The 25,632-nt window shown below is 47.4% G+C and overlaps 3 protein-coding genes across 5 annotated transcripts in view; all 3 read left to right on the forward strand.

Annotated features, from left to right (window-relative positions):
- LOC6616559 (putative phosphatidate phosphatase) overlaps window positions 1-3,726 on the forward strand; it is a 57,077-nt gene extending 53,351 nt beyond the window's left edge. The window contains exons 1-2 of one of the 3 annotated variants that reach the window (XM_002040882.2): window positions 765-868; window positions 2,079-3,726. In XM_002040882.2, the coding sequence (XP_002040918.1) occupies window positions 2,431-3,453 (1,023 nt within the window). In that variant the 5' untranslated portion in view covers window positions 765-868; window positions 2,079-2,430 and the 3' untranslated portion in view covers window positions 3,454-3,726. Of the gene's footprint in view, window positions 1-764; window positions 869-1,004; window positions 1,078-2,078 lie in introns of those variants that run through there. The other 2 variants (XM_032717382.1, XM_032717381.1) reach the window with 2 other exon arrangements.
- The window catches only part of LOC6616561, an 85,898-nt gene that overhangs the window by 53,355 nt on the left and 6,911 nt on the right, over window positions 1-25,632 (forward strand). The gene's annotated exons all lie outside the window — the stretch shown is intronic.
- LOC6616560 (putative phosphatidate phosphatase) lies at window positions 4,914-5,939 on the forward strand. The gene has a single exon (XM_002040883.2). It carries the CDS (start codon window positions 4,982-4,984, stop codon window positions 5,897-5,899), a length of 918 nt encoding a protein of 305 aa, XP_002040919.1. The 5' UTR covers window positions 4,914-4,981; the 3' UTR covers window positions 5,900-5,939.

Raw genomic sequence — 25,632 nt, forward strand, 5'->3', positions numbered from 1 at the left:
ACTCGTTTCTGTTCAGTTGATAGGGGTAACGTTTTAGGTTAGTTTATTTGAATAGAACTTAAATAGGCTTGTTCCGATGCTAATTGTTTTATGTGGAAGTCGGGAAAACCAATACTTAACAAGTAACTACAAATTACATGCTAACAATAGTAATAAACTTAAGCATCGTGGTATGTGTACAACCTAAACTTAAACATGTCATATTCTAAATATTATTAACATATTCACGTTGTTGAAATTGTTTCTTTTAACATTACATATTATATTTTATTTATAATTTGAGCTTTGGTAAGGAGTTTTAAGGCAATTTTGGGAAAACCATATATTAAACAAAGACTCTATTTAGGGATCCTAATATACCTTTCACCAAATCATCTATTAATAACTAAGAGTCGACATTTTTTACGTCAAGTACTATGTATATTATTAGTTTAAGAGACAAGCGCGCATAAACGTAATTTTGTCATACTAATTAACGTAATGTGGGGTTCGCTAATATTTCAACCAAGCGAAAGAAACGTATTTACCTATATGGCTCATTTAAACAATAATGTTAAAATTCTAAATCGAGATGGACTTATATGCTAAACATATTATCCGAACCTTTCGGAAAACAGCTTTTAAGCCGAGCTCCGAACCTTTCGCCACTTACGATCCACTCGGCGAGTTGTTGTCGATCGTCACTTTCGCTACGTAACGTAACGATCGTTACGTTCGCCGGTACAAGAGACGCTCTACGGATTTGTTTACAAAGTCTGGTTTCATTCAGTCGCAATCGAGAAGCGGCGCCTAGATGTTTGCGGATCGGGTTCGAACGGGTTCCAAAAGTCGGTTGTCAGCGTCGTAAAACAATTCGATTGCCGTAAAGGTGAACAATTATTTAATTATACGGCGCAGAGCGTCACAGTGGCAACAAAAACAGAAACGTGATGACTATAATCAAGCTTGCATCTTAAAGGATCTACTAAATGTTGGTTAGTTAACCTTTAGAATCTTGCTTAAGCTCGAACTTCGAACATGTCATCACGTTTCTGTTTTTAAAGCACCAGCATCCCGTACTAAAATAAGTATCTCCGGGTAAGCGCCATGGAGCCCTTGTCCGGGTGCGTATGCTCCAAAAAGCATACGGTTCAAATGAATATGCTCAGTATGGGTAGTGGTAATTGTGGGAGGGGCAGTGATGCATACTCAGCGAGGCAGGCCGCCTTAATTCAATCAAATGTCGCTTATTCATTCAATTAAAGGTCGCGCCATTTGACGTTCCACTATGAATGCGTCTGTGAATACAAATATCAAAGCGAGTGAGTGCTCCCGAAGCCAAGACGGCGAGGCGACTCTGGGGATGATTTGGTGCCCGCTTTGACTGTTTTCCATTTTTTAATGTAATTGACAGTTAAACTTTATGCACATGTTCGGCAGACACTCCTCCTTCCCCTTTTTAACTGCCTTCAGGGATGTCATACAGATCACAGTCTCGGAAGCAGAAGAGAGGCCACAATGGAGGCCATTCTTGGGCGGGAGATTAGCGAGTGCTCGAGTATGGCGCTCCATCCAAGCGGAGCTGACAGTCTACGTTCCCGATAATGCAAATCTCGTAAAGAGACGCGCCTATTCGACGGCTGGCTGCCCTAGCACAATAGTCTGCCATTTAATGAGTAACCTGTGAGTCACTCCAAAGAACTGCCTGTTGACCCGGCCTTATCGATGCTCTGCAAGCTTACCAAGGCGTAGAAAACCCTTCTCCAGATATCGACAAGATACCGACAGAGATACTGAGTAATCGCGAAAGACGCTGAATTGCAATGATCTGGCACTAAAGAAGCTTTCGCGACTATCATGCACACTCTAATTTATCTTATCAAACTGATCTTGAGCTTGTTTGAGCAATACACTGGACAGAATCGGGGTCAAGGAAGATGTCATTTACACATATAAAAAGTGATTATATTAATTTTTGTATGCGCAGTCATCCGCTTTTATTTTTAATATTTTTATTTTGGACTGCTATATAGGTTTGTCTTTTAGTTAAATAATTTTAATCGATCCAATGCATTGAACATTGCAATGTTCAATTTCAGTGTTTCTGGCTCTTGTCTAATCTGGAAAAATGAAGAACCGCAACAATAATTAGATCCCCGTAGACGGCTAACTAACATAAAATAGGCCATAAACAAGCTGCTCTGACGCAGAGAATTGAAAAATAAGAGAGCACTGGGGAGCCAAAAACAAAGCCGAATGTCGGTAGAGTGCCGCCTATCAAATGAGCGTTAAATTAAAAGAACGTTACCCAAACGACGCCAACTCAGTCAGCCACTGACAACGAACCCGACGAAACGATCAACGCGGCGGGAAAACAAGCAAACGAATCGAAAAGCTAATTACCAGCAGGCAGAAAGGCCATTTGGAATATTAACTAATTAAGCCAGTGAAATGCGCGACGCGCCCGAAGATCAGTCCGTAACGGTCTCCATGCCGGCATCGGCATCCGTCTCTGCCGCCGGCTCCACCGCACCGTCATCGGAACGCCGGTTGACGCAGCGCCTGCTCGTGGAGCTCCTGGTGGTGGTGGTGCTCATCATTCCCATCTGCGTGTACGAGTTCGCGGTGGATCCCGTGCGACGCGGCTTCTTCTGCGACGACGAGAGCATAAGCTATCCCTTCCAGGACAACACCATAACGCCTGTAATGCTCGGCCTGATAGTGGGCTTGCTTCCGGCCCTGGTCATGGTGGTGGTGGAGTACGTAAGCCACCTGCGCGCTGGTGACATCTCGGCCACGGTGGACCTGCTTGGCTGGAGGGTGTCCACATGGTACGTGGATCTGGGCCGCCAGTCCACCTACTTCTGCTTTGGCCTGCTGCTCACCTTTGACGCCACCGAGGTGGGCAAATACACCATTGGACGCCTGAGACCGCACTTCCTGGCCGTTTGCCAGCCGCAGATGGCGGATGGGAGCATGTGCTCCGATCCGGTCAACCTGCACCGCTACGTGGAGAACTACGAGTGCGCCGGCGAGGGCTTCACCGTGGAGGACGTGCGCCAGGCCCGCCTCAGCTTCCCCAGCGGTCACTCTAGTTTGGCCTTCTATGCTATGATCTACGTGGCACTCTACCTCCAGCGGAAGATCACCTGGCGGGGATCAAAGCTGAGCCGGCACTTTGTGCAGTTCATTGTGGTGATGGTAGCCTGGTACACGGCCCTCAGCCGCGTGATGGACCATTGGCACCACTGGTCCGACGTCCTTTCCGGATCGCTACTTGGCGTGGCTGGCGCTCTAATTACCGCCCACTATATAGCAAGGATGTTCGACGACCGGGCAAGCAATATTCTAAGCGTAGGCCTGAGGAGGGAAAACACAGCGGCCACTCTTCAAGAAGAGGTCTGCCCCACCACCCCGCCGCCGTACTCCGTGAACAATAGCTTCAACGAGGATCAGTACTGCTCCAAGGTTTAGTGAGAAGGATAAGATGCTTTCGTAGCGATGTAAATTCGAAACATTCCAAAGGTAGCAATAAAGACTAGATAAACTATCAGCACGAATTGAATCTGTAGAACTTGTAGCATTAAGTTAGAGATCACCCATCTGTATGTATGGCTCATGTGAGTCTGTTCCTGCAATCTCATCTAAGTATAAGTCATAGTATTATTAATTTTATGTATTTTAATTGGTACCACTAAAATAAATACGCATTACGAATGTATCGCACTGCGTTGTTTAAGCACTTTCCATTGTTTGTTTGTTTATTTGTTTTAATTTCTCATTTCAATGTCACATTTTGATAATCACCTACAGTCGTGGCCACGCAAATAGTAAGTTATATTTAGTTATTAGCTTACAAGACCGTTTTAGCGATTGAACTTTAATTTTGGAACTTTTCAACTTTACATGAAAATATTTTATGATACATATTGTATTTGTTCAGAGGCCAGAAAAAGTTTTCAACATTCTTAGTGATTAATTTATATACCCTGTTTATTTTTAAACTAGAATTTAATTTTCGATTGGAAGCTTTTGTTTGTTACATAAATACATAACTCCCTTCCCCTATGACGTACGTATTTCGCAACGATAATTATTGCTTACGTAATTTAGGAAATATTTATTAATATTTATAAACAATTTGCCAAGCATTTCTTCAAATCAAAATTCTTCTGCAGCTTATTGGGTAAAGTGTTCTATTTTTACAAACTCGTCTGTACGTTTTCACTTTGGGTGTTTGTTTATCGGCTCGATTTTCGCGCAGTGTGTCATACCTGGCTGCCTTGGCTACTGGTAACGCTTGGAATGTGTGCTGTCCCATTACTCATCAACGTTTTTGATGATACGATTTTGTGCTGCGTCAGAGTTGCGCAGCACTGTAACTTGGGAGGTTCAAGAGGTCAGCTTCTCCCGAAATCCTCTACAACGATCGTGAGAGAGATCGCGTCTCCTACTTTTTTATTCAATTGGAGAAGCCAGACCAAGAATCCGGCGATGCTAATCTGATTTTAATGAACCCCTGACCCAGCAATTAATAAAATGAGCGGAGCTTTCCCAGAGCTTTTCGGAGCTTTCTCTAACGGCGGCCTACGTAAGCCTGAGATTTGGGATCCGCAGTAAACAGCAACTCGCGTGTTTTGCGCAAATTACTTCAGGGCCAGACTGGGACAAGGTAGTGGTTATAGCGCCAGCACGTGCGTGGCAACAGGCTGATAAGTCCCCAGAACAGCAAGATCGGCCGATGGCGCGTACTTTGTTTTTCGACCAGGCGTTCCCGCCCATACAAAGGGAATTATTTGCGACGTCAGCCCAAGCCTCTTTCTGATTGGAGCCTAATAATAACACAATCAGCGGCAAGTATACGAATGGTTAAATAAAAATCCGCGGTGACTGTGCCCGAGCCCAGATTGCTGGGGCTGTTGCCCGGCTTGAACTCAATTTACTAGTCAGTGACTACTGAGCCGTTGAATCGATCGCACGGATCGCGGGTCGAGCATTAAAAATGAGCTTCAATTTAAGTCTGCGCCCCCGCATTCGCCTTCTGGTGGACGTGGTCCTGCTGGGCCTACTTATTGTCCTGGTGGAGAACTTCCGTCGCTTGTGGGGGCCTCCGACGAAGCGTGGATTCTTCTGTGATGACGAGTCCTTGATGTATCCCTACCACGAAAACACAGTGAGCCCCACGCTGCTGCACTGGCTGGGACTGTACCTCCCACTGATCAGTCTGGTCGTCCTTGAAAGCTTTCTCAGCCACCGGAAGGACAGGGGCCACTGGGCAACACTATGGCCGGTGTACAACACTGTGCGCTGGTTCCTTTACGGCTACGTATCCAACGACCTGCTCAAGGTAATCGGAAAGCAGGCAATTGGGCGACTGAGGCCCCACTTCTTCGCCGTGTGCAGTCCACATTTCCCGGACGGCACCAGCTGCTCAGATGAATTGCATCGAGGTGATCTGAAATATCACACAGACTACGAGTGTCGGTCTGATCTTTCGCAAGCCACCGAGGAAATGATTCGGGACGTAAACGTGTCCTTTCCCAGCGGACACTCCGCCATGGCCTTCTACGGCTTGGTGTTTGTGGCGCTGCACCTGCGCCGCCGCCGCTGGCCTCTGCCTGGATCCTTGCTCAGTCCTGTGCTGCAGCTGGCTTGCGTGGCTCTGGCCTGGTTCGTGGCCATCAGCCGGGTCATGGACTACAAACACCATTGGTCGGATGTTGCGGCCGGATCGCTGTTGGGTGCCGGCAGCGCCTTTGCGGTTACTCGGGCTGTCGTGTCCGAGGAGCTACAATGGAGGTGCCAGGATTCACTGGCGAGTGCGAAGCAGGAGGCTGCAGTGGCCGACGCGGTCTCCGTCAAAGGGGGCCAGCAGATGCCGCATGATTTGTCTCTGGTTACGTGCCAGATCTCTAATTAGTCGCAGTTTAAGGTCGACAATAAAGCTAGTGACAAGATAACCGCACCAGTTGTTCTTGTGGTTGGAGGGGTAGAAACGGGAAGGAAATATTATTAAAGCCGGATCAATTAATGCGCATATCGTGCCGATTCGGTGAGAACTAGAAACATCAAGATTAATCAAGCGGTTGATTGAACTAAAAACAGTGATTAGCTAAGCAACTGCACCACCAACAAATATGTTTTTACATCAGCACAGCTTGTGGTTTCCCCAATTTCAGTTCCATCTACTATTTTCTACACTACCGCACGGAAAATTGTATTTACGTAAGAATTTTGTGGCTACCTTAAAAATGCTAAAGCTATGCCAATATTTGGGCGCAGTGACTGGCACAAAAAATGGGCAGGTTTGTCTTTATGATCTTCCCGGGGATTTTTTATCGGCTTCTCTGGCAGGGTACGCAAATAGATTTCTAAGAAATACGTGATTTGAAGGTCCCACAGTGTTTTTAACAACATGTCTCCGATGTGACGTATTTAAAACGCACAGCAAGAAATTTAAAAGTTGAAGCTTAATAAACCTTTAGATATCATTGTTGTTGCGCTGACAACGTGCCACAAATTAGCTGCTCCTTCAGATTCATTACCAGCGAGCTTTCGATCGACTTAGCCGCAGTCAACAAGTCCAACGACCGCCACCCCATCCCAGTCCCAATCTCAATCACGGTCGGGCTGAAGGGAGGCATAAATAAATTTTTAGCAGCAGCGCGTAAATTGGGAAAAGCATCTCCGGCGAGCCTTTGCCACTGATGACGATGCGCAACACCTGGAGCCAGCCAAATCCAAGGTCGGATTTGCGACCTGGCCCACTCCGCCTCTCCACACCCTCATCAGGTGGGCCAAGGGCGCCTGGGCCGCAGCTTAATTGGCTCATTTATTTTAATGGCAAAGAAAATGCTGGGAAATTGTGGTTATTTTTTCCTCGCCTCTCTGACTAATTCCCTGCTCCTCGTGCCCCTCCTCGCCCTGGCTTTTATTATGATTAATTATGGCTCGCATACACAGGAAAACTGACCCAAAGCTCCACTTTCTTGCCAAGTTTTGCAACTGTGTCAAGTTGTTGTTGGCTCCAGATTCGAATGATAAATTTCTATGCAATTTATTTTAATCTGCAGCGACAGTTCCTGCCACACTAGCGCCTTCCCCGCTTTCCATCTACCCTTCACCGTTGCCAGCTAGTTTTCATGCGTTAATTAAACGGAAAATATTTGCATACCAACCAACCGAGTGTGCGGAAGTGGAAGTTCAGCTGCAATCCGAAACAATGACCCACATCCAGCATTAGCGAAAGTTTTGTTTTGTTTGGCTTACTTCACTGTGGTGCATGGAAGGGGCCGCCGACGAAACTTGGAACTCGTGTTCCTTGGGAGTTCATTAAGCAGCGGTAACCGGAGGAAGTTTTCCCTGCGACAGGCTAATTGCAAATGGTCAGGACATCTGGAGACCCCACACCCCACTCCCCACTGAGCTGTCTCTCTTTAATCCCCCCCGACCTACGCCACCAATCAGAGCTCTTGATCAGACCGGACTTCCTATCAATCGCTGCAGCACATGAAATTTAAGTGCTCCGCTGTCGTCGAGTCTCTAATCACCGTCAGGTGTGATAATGCGGCCAGTCGATGTCCGGTCCCGTCCGGTACGGCAGTTTGTCACTCCGCATTATCTGCCCCGTCGCCAGAACACTCGTCCATCAGATGTCCATCGTTCGAGGCAGGGTTCCGTCGCTCCGAAGCTTCGAAAACGAGAACGATGCTCTGCTGCATTTTTGCATGGTTGTTTGCTCAACAAAATATCCCAAAGCATTTCGGGGATTTCCCACTCGTCCTGCTGCAACATGCGCTTCATATTTCTGCGGTTGTCGTCCTGGTCCTGGCCAGCTTTCCACTTGCTATTTGCCATCAGCAGTCATCAGTGCTTGCCTTCCGATCCCACCCCAGACCACATCAGACCAGACCGGCACGGACCAGACCAGTCCAGACCCAGACCGCCCCGCCACTCCGCTCAGCTCTGCTCGAATCGTTGGCTTCATGTGTGTAAAGACAATTTGATAATCGCAAAATGCAGCATAGTTTGAGTTAATGAAGCTTGTGTGGCACCTTCGTATGGCATCCCCTGAAAGTTCCAGCCAGAGGACTCTGTCGTTGTCGTTGTTTGTTGGACAACAACCGGAGCGTTTTGCTAGCCAATTAGTAATTTGCTTGCTGCCCAACGGTTGGCCAAACCAAACCAGACACTACGGTCTGTACCTGACAACCTGAGGGAGTTTTAAAATACCCGTGGTGAGGTCTGAATTGACTCGATGGAAGGGGAGCGACTAGCCTAATCTCGCTTAAAGGCGCTACTTTAATCGAAAACATGCAACGAATATACCGAAGGGCATATTCGAGGGAGTGAGTCGCTTGTTACATCTTACATTTTTTCAATTCAACGGACCCACTCGGTTATCCCACTGCGAGCTATGAAGTTCATCGTTTATCTTCCATCGAAAACTGATGCGACAGCACGACAACATTGCAGTTTGAATGGAAAACAGCGAGAGCCAAGTTGGGAAAAACAAACCGGTCGTGCCCAGCGTCACCTCTGTGCCCGGTTCGCTTCCCATTCGAAGTCCTGTCCTGATGCAGGAATCACACGCAGCTCCGACACGTGACATCAAAGGACAGACGGCGGCCATTTTGTCGCCGCCATCATTATTAATGGGGCTGACACAGAAGCTGGAGAAGGGGGGCCAGGAAGTTTTCGCGGCCATTTCACGCCCGTGCTTTCTTTTCGATGTCTCTGAAAATTTTGACTGTTGTGCAGCACGGAATCAGGGATGTCCTGCTCCTGTGCTCCGGACAGCACAGCAGTCGAAACAGGTGTGGCCGTCAACCGGCAATCAACTTTCATTTAGCAGCATCATTTGTCACGCTTGTTTATTGCCCGGTTACGTGTTGGTCGCACTTGATGGCTGTTATTGTCGCCAGGACCCAGCAGGGAAACCCGGATGCAAGACGGCGCAAGACGGAGCGCATTGTCCAGGTCCGGGCAGCGCCATTGGAGATGTATCGATTGGAAATCAGAGCAGCTGTCAGTGGGAGCGTTATAGAAATCTCCGATTTCATGGATGGAGTCACTCCATTATCTCACCCCTCACAAATCACCCGCGCACTGCTCACGAGCTCATAACTAAAACATAACCACAATTATGCCACAGGCTCCGTTGCTGATTCATTGATGAGCTCCGGCAGAAGCCAAAAGCGAAATAAAAACGCAGCCACAGCTAATGCCGCGTTGATTATGAATATTTCAGGGTCCCGAACAGCCGCTTCTATGATCATTCCCATGGCCATGATGATGGTGATGATTATGGGGGGCATGGGGCTCCCGCGTACGTGGGCAATAAATTTATATGCCTGCCCTGTCTGCCGGGCATATCAGAATTTACATTTTGGCAATTTCCAGCTGTCGAGGACCCACTCTGGCCACCAGCCGCAGGGCCGATAGGAAATCTTCGACGGGTCCGGGCCTGGAGCCGCATCCGTGGCGGAGTGCATCGCGTAAATTCCGTTACGTCGCTGCCGTCTCGTTTTGCCAGCAAATGCAATTTCCTAATTTCTCATTGGGGAAATGGTGCTAAGAACTTGAACGGGGTCTGCTGACCACTCGAGCCGGGTCGCTCCGGCTGATTGAGCGGCTGCAGCGGGAGAGGATCCCGGACCGGACGGAGGTGGTTCTGGAGGTGTTCGCTTTCAAATTAATGACCCAACGACGCAGACGATGAGCAGCGGCCACAAGTGCAGGGAAGACAGGCGGAAAAGAAGAGGTGCGGCCGCAGACAAAGGCGCATAAATGCATAAAGTGAAGTCGGAAAATTGCTGCAATTGGAGAGTCTCTCTGGGGGAATCCCCAAAAATCCCACCTATCCCTGCCCCCTGCTTATGCAAAGCAAATTGGTTTATGCATGAGGCGGCTAACAGACGAAACCAAACCAAACCATACCGAAACATACGAAACGTAGGAGGAGGATGTAAGGAGCTTCACACTAAAACAGCCAAAGCCGGAGCTGATATGATGGAAACTTTGGCGGGTGGATAGGAATAGGGGAAGGAGGAGCCACTACCATCAGCTCGGATCGGAGGTCGGGGCTAAGTAAATTGTTGGCTCAGCCCTTGATTAGCTTAGCCGAGTTCAAAAAGGGAGGTCAGCATGTGCGCGGTGGGGTGCGAGACGGGGTACTGATACAGAGAAGCGGCAGGATGCCGTAATGCATTTTGAAAACCACACGAGCGGAATTTATGTATGTGCATCCGTTCCGACGAGGGCTCTCACAGATGGGCGTTGCATTAAAATTTCAATATGCAACTCCCCTTTTATGCCGCGTTAAAGCTAAGTGCTACGTTCTCCCAGAAGTGGATAATGCGGTCTCCTTTGAGGTCGAAGGTCTGGGGCCTTATTGCTGTCTATAAATCGCAGCCCAAAGTAAACATAAATGCTTTTAAAATGCTTATTAAACGTTCATAATACAAGCCACGCTCCAATGGAGTATCTTCCATTCCCAAATCCATTTCCCCATTCCAACTTTCCTTCTGTTCGGGTACCAAAATCAATAAGCGCGCACATCGAACATGTCGAAGGCTTGGAAGTGAAATTGGATTCGCAAAGGATCGTGGGATTGGAGAACCAGCACCAGCACTCCTGGCTCGGCTCTAAGTAAGCAAATAATAATAAAGAGCGAAATAAAAGTAAAAGCGCCCATTGTTTCTGGGCACATCCAGTACAGATTAAGATCTGCACGACAATCGATGATGACATGAAGGAGGAAATGTCTGGCATGGCGCTAGAGCAAAGCCCATTTCATTTTATAGAACGAAAGCGAAAGGGTGAACGCATAATCATCACTTTTAACGGCCGCCGGACGAACGAAAGAAGGTCCTGCGAGTGCTGTGCTGGTCCAAAAATCGCGCGTATGACTTTTCAAATGAATGGCAGCAATTAACGCAGTCAATGATGGTCCTGCCATTGTTTGCTCTTGTCTCGTCCTGCATTCCTGCTACTGTTTGCCTTTTGCGCCTGTTTGGACGGCCATTAAAGGCCGCCGACGCTGTCAACAGGCCCTAACCCGATCCGCATACACGTTCTTGTCCACGTCCGCCATGCCGCCATGGTTATGACACATAAAAAGCAACTGGCCCAGACCACCGACTGGGTCCAGTCTGCTCCAGGACAACAAAGGCGCTTCCGTTATCAGCCAGTGGGTCCATGGATACCGGCTTTTGGCTGCTGGTCGAAAGGCTCAGAGCTAAAAACAAACAAAATGCGAAGGGAAAGACCACTAAGTCGGTTATTTATATTACATCAGCGGCCATCGAGGGATGGGCAATGCGTTTGTCGAGCATATTTTAGACTTTTTATGTGCCCACGCCGAGGAGGTCTGGTAGTAAGGGGAGCTGGAGAAGCTGAGTTGGCCGATGCAATTGCCTGTGATTTCGCTAGAGCTCACGGATGCCTTTGAACGCCCCGCAAACTAATTTAATGGAAACGGCCATGTAGCTGGTTGAGCCAGTGCACAACCCTCTTTGACCACTTTGCCACTCATTTTCACACGCTCCCATTGCCGGAAACTCGCCTTTCGCCTGCCGCCGTTGATGCCTACATGTTGATCCCGTCACAAACCGAACGAGCTCCCAGCTCCCAGCTCTAGTTGAGCACCACTTCCCTCATGCGGATCCGTCGCCCGGGGACTTTTGGCGTCTGTTGACCAAAACGCGTAACCAATTTTGGCCAACGCCTGCAACGTTCGATGTGTTGCAGCTTGCTGCTGTCGCTGGTTTGCTGTTTGGCCGTCTGGATGCTGCTGTGTCCCGCGGCCAATCTCCCTGCTGCAGCTAGTGCCGCACTTCATCATTACCCGGTCGTTATCGCTTTTTTGAATTTAAATAATGGTCACTGGGTGGGGCCGGCACAGCTCCATGGAAGCCGTGGTAAACTGATTTGAAATGTGCCCGACACTTACAGCGAATCGCAACCATGTCGATGGACCCACTGCCAGGTCCTCGTGGCTCTGGCGCTTCTCTGGCCTGATTGTTAATGAGATGATGTTGTGGTCCAGAGAAGCGAGAGTTCAATTCGGGCTCCTGCTGCCGCTTGAAGCCTAACCGCACTCGGAACGCTCTGGGGGTTTTTATCACGCATCCGACCCGTGTGCATTCGCGGCCGTATGCATAATTTGCATCACCGCGGACCCTTCCCGTTCCCACCCAGCGAGGCTGTCATGAAAATGATCATTAAAGCACGCGAAAATGTTGTAGGCGAAATGTGTTTTCGGTTTGCCTTTGAAATGTCAATTTCGGTTGCCGCCGGTTTCCACTTTATATTGATGTGTCACAAAGTGGGTGCGGGGCGCAACCAGGCGGTTGGGGGATAAATGTCCATATTGTTGCGGCGAGCATCGATATTTTGACATTGTATGCGTGCATTTTGCATAAGTTTCAGAACAGTAGCCACGAATAACGAGCTCGAATCGCTTGATTTTATTACAAATGCAAGCATCCGGCCAAAATGCACGGTCTAATCACAGTTTAGACAGCTCCGGAATCCCGCCCCAACCCTAAAATGAAGTCGTATGGCCGCTGCAGTGGTTTTCTTCTCTATTGGCAACTGCAGCGGAGCAAGAAATTCGGCCAGTTCAAGATGCCAAACACGCTTTCTCCCCCATTCCACTCTTCGATTTTGTGTGGACACTCAAAGCTGTTAGTGAAGTGCTCGTTGACTGGACACCGAAAAAATGCAAAAAAAAGTTTGCGAAAAAATCGAAAATTGGGAATGGCGCAGAGGCGAAGAATTCGCCGACTTCCAATCAGTTCGTCAGGCGGCGCATAAAGCGGCCGAATGGAAAGTGGGCGACGTGAAAGGGAGCCGAGAAACGCCAAATGTCCATCATCTGCAACGGCAATAAAACTGGCCAAAGGCGGGCCAAGGATTCACTGGGCAATGCAACGCATATAAAATATTTGGCGCAGAGCGGCCAACAAAGGGTGGGATGTGGATGTGGATGCGGTACGTGGACGTGGACGTGGATGTGGCTCTTTTGCAGATGGGTCAAAGATGAATGCCGAAAACGGCGAAAATTATGCTGAGTGAAAAATTGCCTCCCTTGGGCAAAAAAAAAGGGGGCGGGATTGGGGTGGTTCAGTTCAGGTGCAGATAGAACCGAGCACGCGTGAGAGGAACAGATTATTGTTGCATACTTTCTGCGGCTGCGGTTTCGTCCGGTCCGAAACGAGCTTTCCCAGCATCCAGAGTTCTTTTTGCCCGCCTGTGGTTCGCATATATCCTAGCTGTTTTCTGTCCTCCTCCGCACTTTGGCTGCATATCAAAATCTCATAAAATCAAGCATACACGCGACCTTTCCTTTCAGTCCTTTTGGGGATCCCCATCCTTCCCTGTGTTAATTGCGCAACGATTCTTTGGCATTTGCTTTGCTGCGCTTGCAGTTCGGCTCTTTCGATTCCTTTCTGCTCTTTTTTTATGGCCACTTTGTTCCTCGGCTGCCTAAGCACCAGCACCACCACCCACCCGTTCTTGTGCCATTCTTTGAATTTAATTGTTTGAGGATTTCGGGCGGATTTATTGTTGCTCTCCGTCTGTGTTGTTTTAGCCCTTGAAAGATTTGTGTAAACGGGACATTTGATGGGAATTTGATTTGTCAGTTGTTTAATTTATGGCTGCGTGGATTTGTCGAACGGAGTATTAACATTTCGCCTTTCCTTTCTATCTCACTTTATCAATAGTTCGCAGCTCACCAGATTCCTCCTCTGGCAGTTTTCCCAGGGCCAGGACTCGTAGCTGGTTAGTTGTATGCCTTGGCCAAATAAACTGTTAAAAATGCTGAGAACGCGCGATGTGAGCGAGCCGGAGAGGAAGTGGAAATGGATGGGCAAGTGAAAAAAGTGCAACAACTGACGCCAGAAACAATAAATGCCGCTGCCGCTGAGCACTACAACACAGCCACTACCAACCGCTAGAGCTGGGCAAAAGGAGTCAGGGTAGGGTACTGGGCACCGAGGAAATACAAAATAGCAGAAGTGCCAAATGGCCAGCGAAAAATGGAGAAAAAGTCGCAAGTAGCCTGGCAAAACAACACAGACGAGGCACTAGAAGTAGAGGGAGAAGGGTGAGCCAGTGTTTGTGCAGGGCGAAAAAAGCGCCGGAGGAGGAGGAGGAAGGAAAGTCCTCCTTCCCCGGAAAAGTTCGGGCCACACATGGCAGAAGTACAGATATAGCACTCGAAAATCGACGAAAATCCTTTTGCATGTTGTTTTGCAAGTGGCCAGCCCTCGCCAACTCCTCCTCTGTTTGAGTTCCACTCTCTCCCAGATTCCATTTCGCTGATGCAGCATCCTCCGCTGTTGTGTGTCCTGACTCCTCGCTTTTATTTCGGTTGTATCTGTGGATATTTTTGCAACACTTCATAAACCATAAAGGCAACACCAGACGGAAAATTTAATTTCAAGATCATAATTTTTGGGTTAGCGCTTTCTTCCCTTAAGGAGGAACAGCTGCCGACTAGTTGGCATGTGTTTAGTTTCCCTCAAAGGATCATTTGTATTCAATTTGTACTATTATAGAAAATATTCACAACTAAAATAATACTTCGCTGTATAATGGATCCATAGATATGTCAATAGAACATTTGTTTCGGTACCTCAGAAACTAGATTATGGGAATCCATATGCCCTTTAAAGATTAAAGATTTTCTGCGATTGCAGTTGAATAGGAAGTGCAGTGAATGGATAACAGCCGTTCGCGGATGATTAAGAAGCAGTTGTTCTGTAATCCAATATTTTAAGTGTAAAGCAACTTTAGCACCAGGCTGCAAAAATGGATATTATTGCCTTCAAACCCAGTTAGATATTTTATGAGTCGATTCTGAATGAGGGCTTCCCCGGCTCAATTTGTTGTCAATGGCAGCAACCAGGTGGAATTTAATTAAGGCTAATCAAGGCGCAGCTTTCGGCCGGAAGCAGGAATGCGCTCCATTCAACGCCACTTCCGGTTGCTTCCCACTTCCCTCTTGCCGCTTGGACAAACGGATGCGCAAGTGACACGAGTGGCGAGCAAACATTTCATTAGAGCGACTTTCAAGCGGTCTTCTTTTCTTTTCTTGTCACTGAGCAGCTGCTAATGAGAATTTTTGGCTGGCCTGCGAATCCTTTCAAGGCGGGCACTGCGGAAATGGCGTGAAAATTAATTAAATTTAGCAAAAGCAACAGAACTAAAAGGAAGTAGAGAACCCGAGCTCACCTGAGCTCTCTGGAGCAGGGCTGAGCAGAACCACATCTGAAATTGGCGAACAAATGCCCGCCTAATGGTTGCTGATTTTGTTTGGCGATGATTTTCGTCGCATGAATAACAGATGTCGGGGTTCTGGGGAAATGGAGGATAAAGCAGGGTCGCCCGTCTGTCTAGCTGTCTGTCTTCGGGTGGGTCTGACGCAGCGGATGTCTCCCAGTCAAATATTAAAAACTACATAAATCACAAACAGATGACGCCGCTTTGCATTCAATTTTTTGTGTTCTGAGTCGATGTGTTGTAGCTATTACTACTTTGCGCATTATTTATTCATAATTTCTTTTTATTGTGTTTTATTGTCGGGGCTGCGCTTCCACCAGCTCCGAACGGTTCGTTCATCACACGCACAACGAGGCGTATACGTCACGTGCAGGAGCCGAGACGAGGACGATTCGACGTCGTCGTCCTGTCTTTTACGCCTGCCTAGCTCAGCGCAATCAGTTGACACTTCCTTTAGCATGTCGTCATTTATCTCAAAATGGCCTGGTCTGGTCTGGCCTGGCCCTCTGCTTATTTTGCAAATTTGTATTTCTTGTACAACTGTCAGCGGGGTGGGGGAATCGGCATTCCTACTCCGACTCAGACTACGAGTACGACTGGGACTGACAGTAAAAAGTAACATCCTTGTCTCGTTTGGCCTTGGCTCCTGATGCAGCTCTCCTCTTTGGTTCTGCGTTCAGCTCGGTCTGTCCATCTCCATTCGCAGTCATCACACATGATTCCTCCGACTGCGACTTCTCGCTTGGCTAACCCACCAACGTAGTTGTCATCCAAGTGAGAGGCGGCGTGTGGAGGCAGGAGCAGAGGTGGATCTGGGACGAGGCAAGTTCGCCAGCTGCGCAATCATTGTCATTATCAAATGCGTCATGATTTCTTTCGGTGACGTCAGTCAGTCAGCTAGTCAGCTCACAGACTGTGATGACATCTGCACGGTCGCCATTAAGGTGCAGGCTGTGGACTGGGACATGGATAATTTCCCGTTCAAGAAAACGTGCTACAAATTGAAGTCTTAGCTGCTCTTATGACTTGGCCACTCGGAAAATGGGATCTGCAGCTAATGCAAAACAAGTGATGAGTTCCCATTGAATCTGAGCCGCAAAGAAACCGTGAAAACAGCCGGGGGCTGCGAATCGCACAACACTTCGGGATTAATTTTTCAACGCGCTGCGCGTGTGGAAGAGGTCCTTCAGGGGGTCGTGGCCTGCACGAAGGAGCGCATTTCACGGCAGTTAATCCATATGTCGCAGGCGACATCGCAGCCCTGGGAATGAATTATGTGCGACATGTACGAAAAATTACGCGCAGAAATTGCAATGATGAAAAATTAAATTTATTGTGAGCTGCTGCGGGGAGGGTTAAGCTCCTTGTGGCAGCGGGCTGGGATATGCACCCCTTTTAACACGCTTTTTAAATTTATAATGACGCAGGTCGCACGGAATGCAGGATACAGGGCAGAGGAGTCGGCATTCAGTTCTGCCGAGTCGAGCAGCCTAATTTTCAGAGGCTTGGGCTAAAGTTTGTGCGCATTTTAGCGTAGAAAATGCAATAAATTAAGCAAAATATTTGAGTCACCTCGAGCACCGAGTTACTGATCCTTAAGCCCGCCCAGCGACTGCTACTGCTGGGAGGGTTGGTGCTCGAGCGTCGTCCTTCGGGCGACAACACGGCAGCCGTTGTCAAAAGTTTATTTCTGCCCTTTTCAGTTCGCTCCTTTTGTTTGACTGAGCGCGTGATTAAATGTAAAATTGGATTTTTATTATTTGTTTGCAAAATATCCTTCGCTCTTGTCCCAGCCAACGCCTTTTTGCAAGTTTTCAAATTGTGAGAGGTGAAGTGGCGAGGATGCGAAGAAGGCGAATGCCTGTCCTAGTGCGCATATTTTGCCCATTTCCAAGGACCTTCCTGGGCCTCAAACCCTTAAAATTTTCGATTTCGTAACCTTCAGCCCCTGCGTCAGCTGCCGAGCATGCTGCTAGCATATATAATGAGTGCACTTGAACAGGACGGAATCGGGTGTACTCGTATGTTAATTTTGGGCACAGATCATGGCATAGCTGGAATAACTAGGCGCAGGTGTGTTCGGGGGCTGAAGATGTGCCGGGAATCGAAATGAAACCCAGTGAGCAGGAGCAGGTCCGCCTTGTGGCGTACTTACCAACTGCGTAAACATTTGGCGCAATAACAAAAACCCATGCTAATTGACACTAATTGCTACCAAACAGAACGGCCGCCGATTATCGTCGGGATGCAGGCACCAAATGAATGAATGGGTACTGTAATCATTCGGTGCGAGTAATTGCAACAAATTCAACTGCGGCACAGTCAATATGGGATATGGGCTCCATAGCAGCGGCAATCGAAACGCACATTCAGATTCAGACTGCCACCGCAGCTGGAAAAACTCTACTCGAAACTTCAAAATTATGACTCGGCATCCGTTGATTGGCAATTGGTTTTCCAACACTTGTTCGCCAGCCGTTCAATGGCAAAATGTGATTAACTTAATTTCCCGATCATTTCAATTCGCATTCTGAGGAGTCATTGCCCAAGTTTTATGGGCGCCTTGCAATCAGCTTCATTTGCCCCAGACAACAGCGTAACCAAATTTTGCCACATTTAATTTGGCCACATTTAAAACACATTTGACACATTTTAAAATCAAATTTTATGGCCAAGAAAGAGCGGGCGTAAAGCGAAGCCACCTCGAGCTGTGAGTCCTGTGGTCTCGGAACCCCGGCCTTATAATGGGCAAACAATTTCAAAAATTTGCGTTGGGGGAGCGATGAAGGCAATCTCGGCTCTGTCAGACAGCCCGATTGGGCCCAAACATGCTCGGCTGGCGTTGTTGCTGTCGAATGTACTTAAATCCAATTGACAATTTGAAATTAAAGTGCCAAAAAGTACAACACACACGACCGCAACAACGAAAAGAGCTGGGGAGGAATGGCACAGAGCGATGCACTAGCAGATGCAAAGGTGCTGGAAAGCCCGGGGAACAAATGAGATCCACATTAAATATGGATTCCTATTGGATACCCTACTGCCAGAAAAATATTCAGAAACACTGAGTTGTGTGCCCCCAGCGCGAATCAAGGACGAGGCACACACTACTTTTTTGCCAGTGTATAATGAAATGCAACGCTGCGCTTTGCACACGCAGCACATCTGGGAGTGTGTTTATCTACGAGTGTGCGTGTTTGTCCCTGGCAGGAATAGAAATTGCAATGTCAGCAATTGGCAGCAGCAAAATCTAAATAAACATTGTCACAAAATGCAACCGAACCCCTCCAGTCGGCATCAGCATCAACTTCAGCATCAGCATCAGCACCAGTGGAGCAGCGTTGCAAAAAGGGTTGGGTTGGATTCAAGTTGGTTTTGTGGGGTTGGGTTGGGTTGCGTTCGGGGGAGTCCACCCATCCGATTGTTGGGTTGTCAATAAAATTGCCAACAGCTACAAGACTGGAGGGGCTGTCCTGGGCGGTTGTGTGTGTCCTGCCAATAGGTAACTAGTTAGACAGCACAACGCAAATGCAGTTTTGCAGTTGTGCCATGTACGCGATGCGAAACCGGGGGAGATGGCTAGCGATACACTTGCCGATGAAGATGCGGATACAGATACGGATCCATGCTGTTGCTCCTGCCTGCCCTGGCTCACTTGGGACTTTTGTCATTTGGTTTATAAATAAATGCATTTTCATTTGATGGGGGGGGACGGGGTTGGGCACCACCCCCAGTTTGGTTGATTTGTCAGCTTGACGCCATTGATCCACTGCCCCCCCAATCGAATGGTTCCTTCAGCTTGTGCATTTCCACTCTGTGGACTCTTTAATGCTCCCCGGCTCCATTGTCATCTCGGACATTAGTTCGTTTCATTTGGTCCCGATGCCATGCAATCCGTTCACAGCACCGTACTTCTAACGAGCACGAGTGTCTGCAAATATCTGCAGGACATAATTTTAATAAACTTACATGGCATCAGCTGGCTGACTGGTTGAGGAGGAGGTGCTGGCGGAAGTAAGCGGAAGTGAAGGGCCTTGTATGTCCAGCAGGTTGATTAGAAAAGTTCTGTTATTACAGCAGTTTTCAATTGTTATAGTGCCGTACGGGGGAGTTGGCCGCGGGTGGTGCTGGAAATGAATGGGATGGTGCAAAGCCCCTGGTTGCTGGAGCGAAACAATCAGTGCGAGGTAGCGACGGAAATGGGATTACGAGATGGCAACTTTAACTCGGAATAATACTGCGAATGGGGGAAGGGCGTCGGAATAACTCATTTCTAATCATTCACGACACTCGCTACATGTGCAAATTAAACCTCACCATTCGGTAGGTGAAACTTTTGCGACTGGCATACTCGTACGAGTTTTACGCTTGGAAGAGCGCCACTTGAAGATGCGAGTGCCGAGCGCAATTTACCAGCTTGTTAATTCAACTTTTTTCCCGGCTGCGCCGTAGCGTGCAATAATTTCCACTATTAAAATAAAAAGCGAAAACAAAGCCAAATCGGGCCACGACAAAGCAGGTATGGCAGCAAGGGGCGGATTGTGACGAAGGGGTGGCATTCGTTACCCCTTCGCCCGTTAACACGTGTTCGTTGTTGTTGCGACAAACCAGCAGCAATCACAACAGCAACATTGGCAACAACACCAACACAAAAGGCATTAAAAGTCACCTTTGGTGGAGGGACATTTGCCGCTTCCTCCTCGTCCTCATCCTCATCCACATCCTCACTCCCATCCACTCGTCCTGCCGTCGTTGTCCTTTTCCAATTGTCATTCGCTTTTGTTTTATGTGACTGCAGTTACCCACTCACTCAGCGACGGTTATTGTTGTTTTCAAACTAATTGTACGCAACAAAGAGCAGGGAATGAACATTTTTGTGTGTAAAACATTTGAAAAATTCTTGCAAGGGGCAATTGCATTCGGAGTGTGTTTTTTGCCGCATTCAGGAAGATTGCTAGGATATGGAAATGAATTCGAAATGAGCCGGCAGAGCTGAAGCTGTAGAGGGGCTAGTTGTTGCTGTGCATGTTCTGCACGCTCTGCAAATTAAGCCACATAAATAAAAATATATTTTTTATTGTGTCCCCCCTCCTCCCTACACCACCACGGAGATTCTAGTCCATTCGCACTGCTCCTGGCACACTACGAAATTTAAATTAGAATTTACAGGGGAGCGAGGGGTCGAGCGAGCAAATGAAACGCTATAAATTATCGCATCCTTTTCGGTGGTTGGTCCTGTACCCGGATCTACTTCTATTTCTGTTCCTGCTTCCCCCTGGCAGGTAAATTTAAATGCGATTTGTTACGGTTTTGGCTTTTGTCGAATTTCGTTGAAAGTCGCGTGTCCTTGCTGGGTGGGAACATGGTAATTTATTCCTTACAACAGAGAAATATTGCGACAGGTTTTCTTAATTCGAATCTTATGGGTGCTCGCACTACGGGCTGTTCCACTTTTAATTGGAAACGGAGACAACTCGCATCCAAAAGGGTTGTCAGCTTGTTAGCTTCTGGATAATCATAAGTGGTTAATCTAAGGGTAACAAATTGTATGTTCGCCTTTCGCATGTAAAAATCAATTCTACATGAAATTTAAAGTAACGACAAAACATAATATCTTATGAAAGCGCACTGACCCTCATGCTTTAATATTAAAACTTAATTTTCGTCATTTTTGAAAAAGACATCGCTAACGACCCAATCCTGTATTTACGCGGTCGCCTCCTTTTCTCCCTCTGATTCCCAGTGTCCATTTGGGTAATGAAGTCAACGACTTGGAACCGTTGACATACAAAATTATAAATCGACAAACCGAAGTTTGGAATGCCCTCTAAGAGAGTACAAAATTATTAAACTATTCTGACCCAAAATCACTACATCTCTTTAAAACGTGGGTACTAATAATATTCAACGTATAAATTTTTAAGCTCCCAGCGAAATTGAAAATACTTTTTATGAGAGTGTTAAGCAAGCCGTGCTACTAAATTTGGCAAAAAGTTAAGATATCATCAGCTAAATTTACCGACAATGTTTAAAAGTGGGTTCCTCCATAAACGTGGGGCCTTCGCTTAAGCACGCCGCAATTAGAATAAAAAACAAAAATAACAGTTGAAAAAAAAGTAATTTCGGTGGAATTTTCTGAATAGAATTTGAAGCTCGTAGAGTTGGCGTTTCTCCTCGCCTTAAGTGTCAACAGTCAAGTTGTCTCATCTTTAAAATAACACTGGAACGTTTTAATACTGGGGAGCGAACAGAATATTTACCATTGTTTTAGTTGGATTAGGATAATAACAATGTTCAAACACTACTATAGTCGGGTTTATCAAATTCCCGTTACTAGATAGTGGGAGTGCGATAAATTGGCAAGACACATAAAAAAATTAAAAAAAATCGGTCAGTTTTTCAACGAATGTATAGCGAGTAGAACTACTTACTCAGAAGAAATTTTCGTTTGTAAGAGGCACTTACCTGAAAAAGGAGATTTGTATTATTAATTGAGGTTAATTATTAGTATACATTGAAAGATATTCATAGTTAACAAGTGATAACGCTATAGTCGACTTCCCCGACTGTCATTTGTGTACGCAAATTGATTTATTGATGTATATATACATATAAAAATGTATCGATGTTCAGTTACTCGCAAGAAAACGCAAATCTTTCCGTTGGCCGATATATTTTTGTAGGATACCTGAAAACACACATTTCACTAGCTACTCTTTTGCCGAGCAAAAATGCTAATTAAAGTCAGAACGCAGTGGTGCGGAAAAATGTTTTCGTCCCAGAAGAGTGGAGAGTAAGGGTAAAGTACAAGAATGGGAACTTAAAGGACGACTTGGTCATCTGCCTCTCACCTAGTTGGTTGTTGGGTGCACTTGGTTTGTCCTGGGCATCAAAATTTAAAGCAGAGTGTAACCCGAAAAAATTATACTCCATTTAATTTTCCAGTTCAGTTCTTGTCTGGTCCCGGAACGCTCGTTTCCCGGCCAGTCCTTCTGCTCAACATCTCCCTGCACCCGGGTGTCTATCTGCTCCCGGAGCCTGTGTTTGGTGTCAAGTTTGACTGGCCCAGGCTCGGCGGCACTACGGGTTTTAGGTTTTGAGCTTGGGTTCAGGTTTCTGAGTTGACGTTATGCATTGAAATTAATTAAATCGCAGCCAGCGCAGTGCCGCTGGTCTGCTTCGCCCCCAATTGTACGAGGAAAGTGTCCTTTCCCTGGTCCTGCACAGTTATCAACCGAACACCAAAGCGACGGGAAAAGCGGAACTTAAGCCCTTTAATTAGTTGGCCCCGAATACGGAGCAGACCACCAGTCGGGCGGCCAGTAATTTGCAATCACTGACTTATGGGCCATGAATTGGCTGCTTAAAGAGCAATGCCTGGGAATTGATTTAGTGTGCTTAAACTAAAAACCCACAACCAGTTAGTTGACTGGTTCTGCCATTCCCTGAAACTCTCCCGGCCGACTGGAAATGCACACAAATTTGTGACATGGAAATCATTTAAAATGCAGAAAATATATTGAAAATTCAGTCAGGCACTCTGGAGTCTACACTAAACAAACTAAACAATGTCCTGTCCTGACAAAGGGTGTTCGGTGCCCTGGGGAAGGGGAAAGTTGTCGTATCTATAGAAATTATGCAGGCAAATTTATTATGGCACAGAATTTAAATGAGTTGAAATCGTTGTCATTGTTTTATTTATACAAAATGGGCACTTTGTTGTTGTCAGTCTCTGTCGTTGTTGTTGCAATAATGAAAGTTACTCAATCGGAATATTTCAACTTATGTGCTTAACAATCTCGTAACAGCCACACACCCACACGCAAGGACAATGAAAAGTGAGCATTTGACAATGCATCCCTCTTCCCCCGGCCACCGACTGCAGTCCTGTAGCTGTGTACCCATGGGAATCGCCAATTTATTTGTCACTCTCACTCGACCCTGGGGACACTCCCTCCCCCACCCCCCCTCGTCCATCTATCTATCCCCTGTCCATGTCCTGCGTCTCCCAGTCCATTAGTCCAGAGTTGGCATCCTTTGTTGACTTCATTCAGTTTTGCGGTACATTTGATTTGTATTTCGCTCTGCTTCCCCCGCTTTGTTTCTTCATTGGCATTTTGTGCTTTCCTGATTTTCCCAGCAGACATGAAGAGCCAAAATCGATTGCCGTCGTCCCCCGCCCGATATCCTTTACTTTTCCCCTTCGAATTGTCATCATTATGTCATTGCTATGTGTGAAATACGTGCGAAAGGGGTAATGACGGCGAAGAATTCGGGCTAAGCCTTGCGTCAATCCGTATGATGCTGGTCAGATGCTGGCAGATGACAGGAAAATCGGGGAAATCCGAGAATGCTAATGCGTTAGCGAGTAATCTCTTCAGGCTTAATTTCCACACAAGTCTCACGCAAAGACAATCGAAAGTGTCGAGAACTCTATTAAAAGAGCTCTTAAGTATGAAGAAGATAATAAAGGGAGGTGGCTGCCGGTAGACAGACAATGCCCCTGACTGGAGGACCTCCAGCGGGAGCACTCGGTGCACCGGCAGCAGCAGCATGGGAAACAACACGGAACACTGCTTTGGATGAAGATATTTATTTTAGGGATAAAAGGAATTCAGTAGGGCTTAAAAGTGCGGATGAGTGCCACTTCACGAGCAGCACAAGGAGCACGCGGCGAAAGCGAAGGAGCGACTAAGGAGACAGGCAAGACGAGCAGGACACACACGAGCGACAATGACAAGGACCAAGATGGCACAATGGGTCCGCGGAGCGTGAGGGGCTCACGAGAAAGTGGAAAGTGGAAAGGGCGTGCGAAAAGCGCTCGAGAAAACACCGAAGAGTTGAAAATGACGTTAAAGTAAACAAGATGAAAATTAAAAGCCCCGAGGACAACAGAGAGAAAAGCCGGAAAACAAAAGCGGGCTGCAAAGCGAGCAGGGGCACAGGCTCGCGGCCTGGTGTCGGGATTTGATTTAAAAATGGAGTGGCATTTAAATAAAAATCTTGTTGCATATTTACAGGCGCACAACCAATCACGAGCGCAGAGAGTGACAGAGAGAGAGAGAGGAAGAGGGCCGAAAGCAATTTGAGTGCAGCTTAATTGTCACTACCAACGGTTGGACGGACCTCTCGGCCCTCTCGGCTTTTGACCCCCTCGGGCGCCCTTTCTTTCATTTTTCAGTGCCCGTTTTGCTCGGCTTTTGTGTGCTCTCTTTGAATAATTTAAAAGTGCCAAAAAGTATGCAAATGTTTTTCCGTTTCGCTCGCCGAGCTGACCCACGCCCCTGGCAGTTGACCCGCTCCAGAAAGCCCATCCGGCTCAGTTGATGCCCACGTCTCCGCACCTGTCCCAAGCGAAAGTCCTAAGTTGTCCTTTTTCAGAGTTTCTCTGCCCAGAATGCTGCGCCAAACAGAGTGGTTCCTTGAACATAGTGGAGATTGCACTACTGTGCCGAACGTGTTCCCTGCATTGGACTGCAATCTGGACACGGAATCAGCCTACACCCAGATCCGGTCGCTAAAGCACAAGCTTCGTATCAGCAATTTTCCGTAATGCCCTACATGCGACATGCCAAACTAGGATATTATTATAATTCCAGCTCTTTTTCAGGCCCTCCTGAGGCCGAGCGGCCTTCAATCAGACACGAAGAACCGGCGCCCGTTCCCCGGACCGCTCGCCATGACACATTTGAATGCAAATTTATGCAAAACGTGTCAATGTGCTAACAACAAAAACAAACGGGTGCCGCTCTAACGTGTGACTACAGCTGAAAAAGTGCAAGAAAATCATCGCAGTATAATCCAAATCCACATCAGGGCCAACTGGCTGACTGACTGAATGACTGACTGACTAAATGACTGACTGGCTGACGTACGTGGCAAGTCAACAAGGGGCGAAGCTATATGCCAGTTCCAGGGTCCTCGGCGATTCTTCTGCTCGTGCCTGATTGACGTGACCACCGCTCGCTGCGCTCTCTAATCCGTTAATAGAAACATTAACGAGGCATTTTCCGAAAATTATTTCGGGCACGCGATACGACCAGCCTTTCCATCGCAACACCATCCCATCCCAGTACATCCCCGCTCATCCAGTTTAGCCCGGTTCAGCTGGGCTCGTGGAAGTCAAGTCGAGCCGCTCTTCAGGACGTCAGTCAAGTTCAAAGTGCAGTGGCTGGTACAGTGCCTGCTGCTCGTCAGCCACCGCTCAGGTCGGATGATGGGAAGCCTTTTCGCTTCGCTTTAATTTCCCGTCGATCGTTAACCCTTCGGCCGTGGGTGGTTGTGAGGCAGTGTGGGGAGGTCTTCGTTTCGAGCTCGGGGTGGACTGCTACACCAGCTCCTTCACAACTGTGGCAATCAGTG

Source organism: Drosophila sechellia, chromosome 3L (assembly GCF_004382195.2).
Source record: "Drosophila sechellia strain sech25 chromosome 3L, ASM438219v1, whole genome shotgun sequence".
Classification (NCBI taxonomy): domain Eukaryota; kingdom Metazoa; phylum Arthropoda; class Insecta; order Diptera; family Drosophilidae; genus Drosophila; species Drosophila sechellia.

What these genes read in the sequence shown, in the direction of transcription:
- LOC6616560 (XM_002040883.2), top strand. Translation starts at nt 4,982, where the DNA reads ATGAGCTTCAATTTAAGTCTGCGCCCCCGCATTCGCCTTCTGGTGGAC.